Source organism: Microtus ochrogaster, chromosome 21 (assembly GCF_000317375.1).
Source record: "Microtus ochrogaster isolate Prairie Vole_2 chromosome 21, MicOch1.0, whole genome shotgun sequence".
NCBI classification, from domain to species: Eukaryota; Metazoa; Chordata; class Mammalia; order Rodentia; family Cricetidae; genus Microtus; species Microtus ochrogaster.
The window spans coordinates 13,997,615-14,011,973 of NC_022022.1; the positions used below are offsets into that span (position 1 = coordinate 13,997,615).

At 39.2% G+C, this 14,359-nt stretch overlaps 1 protein-coding gene across 1 annotated transcript in view; it reads right to left on the reverse strand.

The window, feature by feature from the left end:
* The window catches only part of Mfsd14a (major facilitator superfamily domain containing 14A), a 34,166-nt gene that overhangs the window by 16,761 nt on the left and 3,046 nt on the right, over positions 1-14,359 (reverse strand). The window contains exons 2-3 of the mRNA XM_005357188.2: positions 3,341-3,436; positions 809-871 (exon numbers count right to left, since the gene is read on the reverse strand). Of these exons, the coding sequence (XP_005357245.1) occupies positions 809-871; positions 3,341-3,436 (159 nt within the window). The remainder of the gene's footprint in view (positions 1-808; positions 872-3,340; positions 3,437-14,359) is intronic.

Consider the following 14,359-nt stretch of genomic DNA (forward strand, 5'->3'; position numbering starts at 1 on the left):
AAAAAAAAAAAAAAAAAAAAAAAAAGGAAGAGGAACTTTACCTGTAGAATAAATAATTAAACTTTCAATCAACAGTAACTTTTTTTTTTTTAATTTCTTGCCTACACATTGTTTTAAAATTTCCAAAGGCTGGCTAGATCATGTATTGGCTTCTGCCTGGGTATTAAATATGAAATGCGAATGTACTTCCAATTACAGGAACTAAACCAGCAACAGAAAACTATCATGGGCTAGTTACCTATACTGTTATACTGGTAAGGAGACTGTATGGATGAAAGGTTTGGGATTAAATTTTTTCTTTTTCATAGCTATCCTTATTGTTTAAATTTGTATTCTTTTAAAGATTTATTTATTTACTTAATGTGTATGAGTGCTCTATCTGCATGTACAACCTTATGCCAAAGGGGCATGAGGTCCCACTATAGATGGCTGTGAGCCACCACGTGGTTGCTGGGAATTGAACTTAGGATCTACTGATGGAGTAAGTAGCCAGTGCTCTTAACCACTGAGCCATCTCTCCAGCCCCTAAATTTGTATTGTTATAGGAGCACTGAAACCTCTGGAACAAGAATTCTATTATAAGACAGGAAATATAAAATGATTATACACAGCTGCCTATATCTAAGTCAATCTTATGTAAAACTGATAGTGCAAAAAGAATATAGCCCAAATTATACACTATATAGTTATAAAAACTTCTAACTCAGGGATTTGGCAACCAGTATACAAAATTATATATACGAAAGTTATGTATGTATATATGTATATCCATGTGTACATGGGCAAACAGACAAACAACTGATCATACCTTTACTCCTTGAATTAGGCCATTCATCAGAAATGTATGCTTAGGGAAGGTTTCATGCAATACCTTAAAAAATAAAAAGCACATGTTATATTTTAGTCTTGGTAAAATTTCTACATTAATATTCAAACAACCCCTCCTCGGGTTTTCAAGAAAGAGTTTCTCTGTGTAGTTGTCCTGGAGACACTCTGTAGACTAGGCATTGAACTAAAAGATCTACCTACCACTGCCCAGCTCAAGCAACCTTTCCTAACACAATCTAGTTTTATTTCACATGAATTTCCAGATTAGCATGGAGCTATGAAATCTTACAGATGGAGCGACTGAGCTCTCATATGACTCGGAAGCCAATGCTTCACAGTGCTGCCTGTCTCTGTAAAAACAACGGGGAATGGCCACAAGGGGAAGAAACGCTGCTACAGTTACGGACATCTTGCAAGAACCAGAAACCTTCCCTTTCCTTTAGTTCCTCTTCTGGTCAACAACAAGAAACCTCAGAAAACATACTCATTGTAAATACACACAAGAAACTTATAAGACTGGAGTACAGCTCCGTTGTAGAGCCCTTGCCTGGCATGGACACCTGGTAGAGGGATGGAAGGAAAGATGAGGAAAAACAAGTCAAATGTGAATTAAAGAAGCTCAATGATGAGAAAAATCATGTTTGTTTGTTTGCTTGCTTTTAAATGAATATTTAAGATTTTGAATCAGCAGATCCCAACCAAGGGGCTTTATGTTTTATCACAACTTGGAGGGGAGTAGGAGGGAAGATATTCCAGTATCTACTAAGTCAGCAGCACTGGCTCTCCGTCATTTGTTGGGGATAATAATAATTGACTGACTTCAAAATAGCAAAGTTACAACTGGAGGTTGTAGGGCTCTTGATAATCATGCATGAGGCCCTACACCAATCCTACACCAGTATGGATGGATAGATGGATGGATGGATGGATGGAAGGAAGGAAGGAAGGAAGGAAGGAAGGAAGGAAGGAAGGAAGGAAGGAAGGAAGGAAGGCAGGCAGGCAATGCCAGCTTGAGGTATCTTTTTCTTTTTTTAATGGGTATTTTTATGTGTACGTGTTTGTCACATGCTTGGGTACCTTATGGAGGCGAGAAGAGAATGTTGGGTCTCTTAAAACTGGCATTTGCAGGAGGTTTTAAACACCCAACATAGGTGCTGGGATTTAAACTAGGGACCTCTGGATGAGGAGCAACTGCTCTTAGCTACTGAGCCCTATCTCCAGCTATTATTTTTGTGTCAGTTACAATAAAGACCCAAGGACTGAAGCATAGATTCTGCAGTCTTCAACATGTTATATTTGAGCCCTTAAACCATGTTATCAGAACGGCACTTACCCAGCTTGTGTGAAGAACTAATGATACAGTTAAGTAAATTAGTTGTATTTTTTAAAAGGAAAAGGATCTCAATCAAAATGTACCAAATAAGCATACTTATAACTCATTATAGTACATTACTGAGAGAACCATTCTAACTTTAAATGATAGTTTATTATAAACAAAAACCAATTATTTGAAGATGAATATAGCCTGTGTATTCAAAGTAACCATGTGAAACATCAATATTTTATGCACAGAAGGCAAAGGCAACTGTTATTATGTACGTGTAGATAAATCTGCCAAACAATATGGACTGGAAACATTTTTCAACTCCTGCATTCTCCTTCCATGGTCATTTAATTTTTCTATGAACAATCTTTGAAGCCTCCTGAGTATACAATGACCAAGCTTGTGAACATGCACAAGTAAGCCAACTGCTTCCAAGTTCTTTTCTAGTGGGCTACGATGATGACTCCATTGTTAAGAGCATTCACAGGCTGCTCTTCCAGGGGACCCAGAATGGATTTCCAGGAACCACACGGGGGCTCACAACATCTGTAAATCCACTTCGAGTAGACCTAATACCTCCACTGGCACTGGGCATGCACATGATGTACTACACACGGTTAGGCAAAACACCCATACACCCAAGATTAAGAAAAAAGACTACTCTGAGACTCTGTAAGCTATAGACTAATTGTCTTTTCAAGACAGACTCCTCCATATCTGGGAACCTGTCTCTATTTCCTTTTCCTGCACTGGCAGGAGAAAATTAACCATCTTCCATGGTTCCAAATCTCAGAAACATAGGTAACATCCCTTTTAGTCTTTGTAGATCTTAAGCTCAAATGAAACTTGTCTTGGGAAAACAGAGTTACTCAATTTACCTCAAAATAATTATGTTGAGTAATATGGGACCTAAATTTCACCTTCCCTAAACCTATCAATGTAAAGATCTTTCTCCTCTACCCAACAGTAGTGATTAAGCTTCTACTTGGGTATATCCAATGACAGGCCCATTCACACACCTGAGCCACCACCCAGCTAAGGGCTATGTAAAGGTTGGAAGAGGTAGCTAAAGCAGTAAGTATAGGTCACTTCTGCAGAAATGATCAGGTAGTATTATTAGTTAACCATGGAAAGAAAAACAGGCCGTCTGCTATAGAAACAGTGATGTGCACATTAAAGATCACTTACCACCAATGTGGGTGCTGTCAGTAGTCCCCAAGCGAAAAACTCCAAAAAGATGACAATAACCGCATGATAAACACTAGGGGATCCTATTCCTTGAGGCTGTAGAAAGACATTATTTTCAAATGTTAAAAGAGTAACGGTGAACTTCTGAATAATTCATGGTGACGATAGTCAACACTAAGAACATACAGCACGCAGTACTTAACAATGGGAATAGTTAGTCTAAACTGCTGTTTGGACTCTTCAACCAACTTGAATATTTCAGATGAGATTTGCACACAAACCAACATGTGCCACTTCCGAGGCTTTCAAACACATTTAACAGCCATGTACAAAAGTTGAGGAGTTTAGATTTTTGTACATGCTGAAATGCTGCATTGCTCTTGATATTGTCACAAAGCATCATCTTTAAAACAATACATGTATCTCCTAAACCTACAGAATTTAAGGTCCTATACCCTCATTCCAAGCAAGAAATCAGAGGAACCTGAAATTTCAGGGAGGGGTGTTGAAGGACCATGGCTAGGAACCACTTTATGCAAGATCTCAATTGTTCAGCAAACATCAGCATATAGTCTATGCAGGACTTCTAAGATTATAAAAGCACAATACTCCCAGTTCTCAAAGTTCACAGCCTAGAAAAGACAAATATAATTGCATCTATTGGCTTATGGGTAACTCAGAGAGAGATAAGCAGGGCGCTGGTTAGATACGCAGTATCCTGAAAGCTCATGAACTGCAGACTTGGTCCACCACTGGTAGTCCTACCGAGAGGAAACCAGTTCATGAAAGAGTGAGCTTCATCAGCAGCATATTCCTCCATCGTTGAGTACATAGTCAACAGATATGAGGAAGTGGGACTTGGTTGGGGAAACTAAGCCATATCCTATTGATGGGTACACTAGTCCCTTCCTGTCTCTTTGTCTCTCTCTGCTGCCTGTAAACCTAAGATGAGTTGCTTTGCTTTACCACATAAACTCAGCTATGACGTTTCACTTAATCAAGTGGGCCCCAACGCAATAGAGCTACAGATTATGGCTTGAAGCCTCTGAAATTGTTATAAAAAAAAATCATGAAGTTGTTTTCCCAGACATTTTGTCACAACAAAGACAAGCAAACACACATACAACTTAAGAAGAAACTCCAGGGGTTAACTGCACTTGTTATTCAGGGGACCTGGGTTTGACTCCCAGCACCCACCCATCTGTACTGCAGTTCTAGGGGATCCAATGCCCTCTTCTGATACCTGGTGCAGATATATATACAGTCAAAACACCCATATGCATAAAATAAAAATTAATAAAAAAAACACAGCTGAGCATTGTTGGCTCATGCCTTTACTCCCAACACTCAGGAAGCAGAGGCAGGTGGATCTCTGTGAGTTCAAGGCCAATCCAGTCTACAGAGCAAGTTCCAGTACGGCCCAGGCTACATGGAGAAACCCTGTCATGAAGACCCCCCCAAAAAAGTGTGTGTTTTGGGGAAACAACTCCAGAGCCCAAGTGGGCATACAATGAATGCCACAGTATATCACTTTCTTAGGTACAGAAATTAATTTTTTTCTTTTTGTATCCTAAGGCATAGCAGAGTGACTGGTGTATAATATCTAATACCTTAATTCCTACTGACAACTGTCATGTGGTTGCTAGTTGACAAGGGGTAGCCTACACACACTTCTGTACTGAGAGTAGCTCAACTTACTGTTTTCAACTCTACAACAGAATAAAGGCAATAAACATTCAGAAGAAACAGACTTCAAATGTTGTTTTCTTTCCAGTGTTTGTGATATACAGCACAACACTCTAAAGATACTCCCTAGGCAGCTATGTAAACTCAATGGCTAACAGCTGTAAGTTCAGTAGCATGCAAGATGCTAGTAGTGCCCTACGTGACGCTGCTGCCAAGACCTCAACTCAGACTTGCAACTGTGTTATGATCTGCAGTGCTTTCTGCTCTCACAGAAAACTACTGCCTTAATTATAGAAAACAAAGACTCTACTAAGTGTTTAATTTGTATATTTCCTTTATACACTTTTGTATCAGATTGCATAAATTCCTCAGGAGAAAAGAGGTCTCAAGTAAAAAAGGTTTATTAACGGAGACCCATTTTTGCCCCCCTTTTTAATTAGTGGGGAAGGTGTGGCTATTCCATCAAGTTAAGCAGCAATATTATAGGAATGCCTACAAACTGAACTCATTAAGAAGGTAAAACTAAAACTTACAAACCGCCAACTAGATCCAAGTGGTCATCAATAGGATGGAGCCTAACTTCAAGACTTGTCTTAGTGTCACAATGCTTCACTCATTATTTTAAAAAACATTTCACAAGCTGGGTGGTGGCGGCGGACGCCTTTAATCCCAGCACTCAGGAGGCAGAGGCAGGAGGATCTGTGTAAATTCGAAGCCAGCCTGGTCTACAAGAGCTAGTTCCAGGACAGGCTCCAAAAATGCTACAGAGAAACCCTGTCTCAAAAAAAAAAAAAAAAAAATTCACATAGGGAAATTCCTAACTGCTTCTATACCTTGAAAAAGTCATGCCACTATGAAAGACGAGAAACAACATCTGCTTTCAAAAGACAACCGATTTTGGGGATCTTGATGCGCCCTCGCTAAAAGCAGCAACTCTTTAGTTTGGAAGGCTAAGCATCAACTTCAGAGGCCTGCACATGCTGGACAAGTAAGTGTTCCACAACCAAGCTAGACCTCCAGTCCTTAAGTCTTAGTTTTTTACTCACACTTTCAACTTGAAACCATGCTAATGACAATTTGTGCTTTTTAAATACCTGAAAAATTTTAAATACTTGTCAGAACACTACTTCAAAAAAGCTATCTGTTTTATTCAAACCTCAAGCTTTTGGCAGCCACAAACAAGTTACACTACAATAACCTGCAACTTTTGGCAGATACCATGATTATATTAGTAAGCAGTACTCCTAATAATATTTGTTTGAACAAAATACATAATCTTAGAAAAGTGCTTACTTATTTATCCACATACGCTCATCTAAAGCAAATGCTGAAAGATAAGCTATAGAGGTGCTGCCTGCCACACACCTACCAAAGACAGTGCAGCTGGTACTCCATAGCCAGAGATTCTGCAGCCATTGATTCAACCAACTGCACATGTAAACTAATGTCCTACTAAACATGAATGGGCATTTTGTCATCACTCCCTAAGAAATATACCAGCCATCATTTAACAGTGACACTGCACTAGATACCACAAGTAATCTGGAGACCAAGGAAGTGTACAGGAGGCTGCTTATCTACTATGTTATACAAATAGTAAGCTGCTTTATTTAAATGGATTGAAAATTAACATTTTCTGGCATGAGAGGGGAGTCTTGAAACCAATCCTGATGATAGGGAGGCAAAAGGAAATAAACATTCTTAGAGCTGTTTAACAGATATGTGGGTCTATAAAGATCCTCTGTCCTCAGGCCATTGTTGTGTGTGGAGTAGAAAGCACTGGGGACTGGGTCTAGACACTGACTATTCTCATTAAAAGCAGAAAGAAAAGGTTGGATGGCAGTCATCCTCCACAGCAGAAGGTAGAAGAAGTAAGAGGAGGATATCTAGAGCTCTGCTTCTCTGAGCACACTTCATTTTGCAAACAATATAGCAACTACTTTTTAGGTATTTCCAACAAAGCAATTCCCATAAGACAGCAACACACAAAGGCTAACATTGCCTCCAACTCCAAGAGATCCAACACTGGCCTCCATGGGCAATAAACACATATGGTACACAGACACATGCAAGCAAACACTCATACACATTATTATTTTTTGTTCTAGTTTTGTTTTTTGAGGTAGGGTTTCTCCCTGGAACTGCTCTAACTGTCCTAGAACTTGCTTTGTAGGCCAGGTTGGTCTTAAACTCACAGAGATCCTCTTGTAGAACCATGAGGGCTAGAACTAAAAGTGTCCACCTTAAATTTTTAAAAATAAATCTCTAAAGTAGTCTGGCACAGTGGTACACCTCTAGAATCCCTGCATCTGATACAAACAAAAGGACTGGGAGTTTAAATTATCCACACCTGCATAGTGAAGTCCCTGACCAACCTGAGAGTCTATCTTCTTAAGCTACTATCCAGAACTACATTTTCTTTTCTTTTTTTTTTTTTTTTTTTTTTTGATTTTTGAGACAGGGTTTCTCTGTAGCTTTTTTTTGGTTCCTGTTTTTGGAACTAGCTCTTGTAGACCAGGCTGGCCTCGAACTCACAGAGATCCGCCTGCCTCTGCCTCCCGAGTGCTGGGATTAAAGGCGTGCGCCACCACCGCCTGGCCCAGAACTACATTTTCATGCATACACAGATATGCATTATAGGCTAGATCTGCATGTGACAGAGAATGCACATTTTTTTCCCACGAGTTTGGGTCACCTCTTTTAATATACTTTCTGGATCCTTCTATTTTCCTGTAAATTTCATAATTCCATTTTTTTCTTTATAATAGAATATTCTACTTTGTATATAGAGCACATTTTTCTTACCCTTTCACCTGCTGGTGGACATCTAGGTTGTGTCCATTTCTTTGCTTTCAAAAACCTATAAGTTTATAGTGTATGTATGTCAGTACAGTGTAACATTTAGAAAGGAGGCTACCAAGAACAGGTGGTGGTGGCGCACGCCTTTAATCCCAGCACTCGGGAAGCAGAGGCAGGCGGATCTTTGTGGGTTTGAGGCCAGCCTGGTTTACAAGAGCTAGCTCCAGAACAGGCTCCAAAGCTACTGAGAAACCTTGTCTCGAAAAACCTAAATAAATAAATAAATAGAAAGGAGGCTACGAGAAGGTAATACTAGGTGATGAGGAAACAATCAATTGTAGGCAAAGGGACACAGGGGTCACAGAAGAGGATATAAAGCTACTTTTCTGGTTTCAATTGTCAGATTGGTTTTTCTGTTTTTCCTTTTCCTTTTTTGAGGCAATGAAAGGCATTAAATGTACCAGGTGGTTTCAACTGGTAAAAACACCTGCTGCAATAAACCCCAAGGACCCAGATAAAGACGGAAGGAGAGGTAAAGGTGGAAGAGTGGACTCCTGAGGCTTTTCCTCTCATCTCACAAATGCACAGTGGCACGTGTGTGTGCACTCATGTACACATGTTCACACACTCATAAATAACAATAGTAGTAGTAGTAGTAATAATAATAATATAGATAGTGAAAGTATAAAACCTTAATGGACGTTCCTCAGCTTTAGAATGGCCACTCTAACTGTATAGAAATTCACCGGGATGTGTAGTTCCAACTGGGGAAGCATTTGAATGGCTACCTTAATCTTGCTGTGCAATGATTTCATTTGTGGATTCACTACAATGAAGTGATTTTAGTTAATACAAAGAACTATCTAGTTTATCAGTAGTCTAATCCCATGTTTTTAATCCCTGTGCTTAAAAAAGACCAATGAAGATCTTAGGGGAAAAAAAAAAGTGAATTTGGGCTGGACGGATGGGTCAGTGGTTCAGAGCATTTGCTTTCCTTCCAGAGGACTGGGTTATATTCCCAGCACCCACACAATGGCCCACAACAGTCTGTAACTCCAACTCCAGTTCCAGGGAATCCAATGTCCTTTATGACCTCTTGGGCACCAGAGCACATAGCTTACAGACATACATGCAAGCATACAGACATACACACACAGTAAACATAAGTCTAAATCAATAATGTGTACTTTAAAAATCTAACAAAAATTAAATTTTAATAAAATATATAATTCATGTGAATAACTGTAGCTCACATCCTTTTACAGGAGTGTTAATTTACATCACAGAAGATAACAATAGCAGGATGCATTCTGAACTGTCACAAGTTAATTTTAATCCAATCATCTTTCCTTTCCTGTGTCTTTGAGACGAGGTTCCACACAGCTCAAACTAATCCTCTGCTTCACAAACCTCTTGCCTCACCTTCAACAATGCACTGATTTTAGATGAATGCCACCATTCTCAGTTTTATTTCTTAATCTTAGAAACTTTAATATGGTCACCATGTCTTTATATGCAACAAAACTCAGAGCTAAGAGTTTTACTGCTATGTACATACCCTTCAAAAGCAAATTCACCTATTCTGTCATTACTTTCACTGGCGAAATGGTAGTCAATAGATACACAGACATAATTTTTTGTATGTTTCTTTTTGTTTTTTTTTGAGGCAGGGTTTCTCTGTGTAATAGCCCTGGATGCCCTGGAACTAGCTCTGTAGACCAGGCTGGCCTTGAACTCACAGAGTTCTTCCAGCTTGTCTCCTGTGCTGGAGTTAAAGGCGTGCGCTACCATCACCTGGCTCACAGGCATAATTTAACATTTAGTAACTTACTCTACAGTTACTCATGCTGTTCTTATGCCTACTCTTAACTCTGAATACTAAATGGGGAAAAACTCAAAAGTTTTTCTACTAAAATCAGAAACAAGGGTGTCTACCTCCTTCGCATCTTCAATACAGTGCTTGAAGCCTTAGCTAGAGTAGAAAGATAAACAAAAGGGAAACAAAAAGGAAAGGAAAAAGTCAAATATTCCTAATTGCAAACCATATTAATTCTTTAAACTGAACCCTAAAGGTAAAACTCTCAGCGCTGATAAACATTTTCATTAACATACAAAGTTTAGTAACTTTCCTATTTATTTATTTATTCCATTTATTCATTTATTTATTTTTGGTTTTGAGACAGGGTTTCTCTGTAGCTTTGTGGTCTGTCCTGGAACTTACTCTGTAGATCAGGCTGGCCTTGAAGTCACAGAGATCCACCTGCCTCTGCCTCCCGAGGGCTAGAATTAAAGATGTGTGCCACCACCGCCTGGTTAACCTTCCTATTTATAAATAATAATGTTCTGAGAAAAAAAAAACAGGAAAACAACCCCATTTACTGTTGTCTCAAAATAAATATACAGGGACTGGAGAGATGAATCAGCAAGTAAGGTCTAGCTGCTCTTGCAGCGGACCCAGGTTTAATTCCCAGCTCCCTCACAGCAGTTCACAACCGTCTGGACTCCAATCTCAGGAGATCCGATGCTCTCTTCTGGCCCCTGAGAACACCAGGCAGGAATGTGGTACACATACATGCAGATAATGTACCTGTACACGTAAAATAAATGCCTTGGAGTAAATATAACTAAAGAAAACTATATATGAAAACATTGAAGAAAATAATCTAAGTCAACACTAGAAAATAGAATGACATTTCATGTCCACTGATTATAAGAATTAATATTGTGAAAATGAACATCCTATTAAAAAAACCAACTACAGATTCAATGCAATCCCCATTAAAATTCCAATGCCATTCCTCAAACGAGACCAATGCTAGGGCATACCTGATCTCACACTACATGACAGAGATAGTTAACAAGAAACAGGATGGTAGTGGCACAAAATAGGCATATAGTTAAACAGAAATGAAAGGAGAGGCCAGAAATAAACCTACACAGTGACAGCCACCTAACTTTCTGACAGAGGCATAAAAATGTATCAGAGAAAGGGGAGTCTCTTTTAACAGATGGTGTTAAATTTCCAAATCTACAAGAATGAAACTAGGTCCCTAGATCTCACCTTGCACAAAAATCAATTCAAAAAGACCTGACGGAACCCGCTAGGGGAAAGCACTTTAACACAAATGTGCAGACAAGGATTCTCTAAAATGGACATCAATAGCACAGGGAAACACTGTCAAGAATTGGCAAATGGGATTATATTAAATCAAGATGCTTCTGTAAAGCAAGGGATAGAATCACCAGGGTGGACACAGCCTAGAGAATGGGAGGAAATTCTTGCTAACTATACATCTGACACATTAAGTAACAAGTAGAATACACAAAAAATTAAAAAACCTAAATAGTGTGCCAGAGGCGGTGGCACATGTCTTTAATCCCAGCACTCGGGAGGCAGAGGCAAAGGCAGGCAGTTATCTACGAGTTCAAGGCCAGCCTGGTCTACAGAAGCTAGTTTCAGGACAGGCTCCAAAGCTACAGAGAAACGCTGTCTCAAAAAACCAAAACAAGAAAAAACCTAACTAGTAAATCTTCTGTGGGATATTCAAACACCATGTGAATATATACTCTGTGATTAGTGTAATAAAGACCTGAATGGCCAATAGCTAGGTAGGAGCGGATAAGCAAAATTTCCAGGAAAAGAGAGAACTCTGGGAAAAGAGAGGCAGGGAGATGCCAGTGAGACAATAAGAGGAATTAGGAGATGCAACATGGAAGAGAGGTAATGCCATGTGGCAGAATGTAGATTACAATAAATGAGTTAATTTAAGTTATAAGAGCGAGTTGAGACAAATCTAAGTTAAAGGACAACCTTTCATACTTAATAAGTCTCAGTGTTGTTATTTGGGAACTAGCAATCCAAAAAAAAAAAAAATAGTTCAGCAATGAAATCAGTATCAGAAGATGACATTCAATAAACAGAAGAAAAAAATGCTAAATCTCACGAATCATCAGAGAATGCAAATTTAAACTACACTGAAATTCCATCTCTCATCAATAAAACTGACACTCAGTAAGGGGTTTAAAAAACTAAAAACTAAAAATAAAAACAAAACAAACGCTAGATACGATGCCACCAAAAAAGAATCCTTATACACTGCTGGTGGGAATGTAAGGTACTCCAATTATTCTGGTCATTAGTATGGAGTTTTCTCAAAACACTAAACAGATCTGCCACAAGACCAGGTCTACCACTCCTTGTTACTACTCAGAGGAGTTCAAATCAGCACATCACAGATATCTGCAGATCAGTGCTTACTGCAACATTGTTGACATTCGTTAGCAGAGGAGTGGATAAAGAAAACATAATATGGCCGGGCGGTGGTGGCGCAGGCCTTTAATCCCAGCACTTGGGAGGCAGAGGCAGGCGGATCTCTGTGAGTTCGAGACCAGCCTGGTCTACAAGAGCTAGTTCCAGGACAGGCTCCAAAGCCACAGAGAAACCCTGTCTCGAAAAACAAAACAAAACAAAAAAAAAAGTATTTTGCCGGGCGATGGTGGCGCACGCCTTTAATCCCAGCACTTGGGAGGCAGAGGCAGGCGGATCTCTGTGAGTTCGAGACCAGCCTGGTCTACAAGAGCTAGTTCCAGAACAGGCTCCAAAGCCACAGAGCCCCTGTCTCGAAAAACCAAAATAAATAAATAAATAAACAAACAAACAAACAAATAAATAAATAAAATAAAAACAGCCTGGTATTGGCATAAGAACAGACAGGAGGACCAATGGAACCGAATAGAAGACCCAGATATCAATCCACACATCTTCGAACACCTGATCTTTGATAAAGCAGCAAAAAATATCAAATGGAAAAAAGAAAGCATATTTAACAAGTGGTGCTGGCATAACTGGATATCAACATATAGAAGAATGAAAATAGACCGATATCTATCACCATGCAAAAAACTCAAGTCCAAATGGATCAAAGACCTCAACATAAAGCCAACAACACTGAACCTTATAGAAGAGAAAGTGGGAAGTACACTTGAACACACTGGCACAGAGAACCACTTCCTAAATATAACCCCAGCATCACAGACACTGAAACAATTAATAAATGGGACCTCCTGAAACTGAAAAGCTTCTGTAAAGCAAAGGACACAGTCAACAAGACAAAATGATAGCCTACAGAATGGGAAAAGATCTTCACTAATCCCACATCAGACAGAGGTCTGATCTCCAAATATACAAAGAACTCAAGAAACTGGTCATCAAAAGAACACATAAACCAATAAAAAAAATGGAGTACAGACCTAAACAGAGAACTCTCAACAGAGGAATCTAAAATGGCTAAAAGATACTTAAGGAAATGTTCAACATCCTTAGTCATCAGAGAAATGCAAGTCAAAACAACTCTGTGATTCTATCTTAAACCTGAAAGAATGGCCAAAATCAAAAACACCGATGACAACTTATGCTGGAGAAGTTGTGGGGAAAAAGGAAACACTTCTGCATTTCTGGTGGGAATGCAAGCTGGTACAGCAGCTTTAGAAATCAGTATGGCGATTTCTCAGAAAATTAGGAAACAACCTTCCTCAAGACCCAGTAATACCACTTTTGGGTATATATCCAAAGGATGCTCAATTGTGCCACAAGGACATGTGCTCAACTATGTTCATAGTGGCATTGTCATGCCAGAACCTGTAAACAACCTAAATGCCCCTCAACTGAAGAATGGATAAGGAAAATGTGGTACATTTACACAACGGAGTACTACACAGCAGAAAAAAATAAAGACAGCTTGAATTTTGCAGGAAAATGGATGAAACTAGAAAACATTATTTTGAGTGAGGTAACCCAGACACAGAAAAACAATTATTGTATATACTCACTCACAGGTGGTTTTTAAACATAAAGCAAAGAAAGCCATCCTATAAACCCCAATCCCAGAGAATTTAGACAACAATGAGGAAACTAAGAGAGATTTACATAGATCTAATCTACATGGGAAGTAGAAAGTAGAAAAAGACAAAATCTCCTGAGTAAATTGGGAGCATGGGGACCTTGGGGGAGGATTGAAGTGGGGAGGGGAGAGGCAGGGAGGGGAGCAGAGAAAAATGTAGAGCTCAATAAATTTCAATAAAAGAAAATCCCAAAAAACAAAAACCAGAGATAGATGATGATGGCACACGTCTTTAATCCTGGGAAGCATAAGCAGGTGAATCTCTGTGAGTTGGAGGCCAGCCTGATCTATAGAGATACTTTGAGGACAGTTAGGGCTGTTACACAGAGAAACCCTGTCCCAAAACAAAACAAAACAAAACAGAGGTGGGAAAGAGTGGGGAGGACTGCACCAACATGGCAGCTAACTACCAATAATAACTCCAGTTCCAAGGGATGCGATGGCTGCTTCTGACCTCCAGTCACCCAGCTCACATGGTGAGACACATGCAGGCCAAACACCCACATGCCAAATAACAATAAACCTCAATGTCCACAATGGTAGTCTAACTTACATGTAGAGGCAGAAAAGCAATGCTATCTTTTTTTTTTTTTTTTTTTTTTATTAACTCAAATATCTAAATTGTAAATTTTTT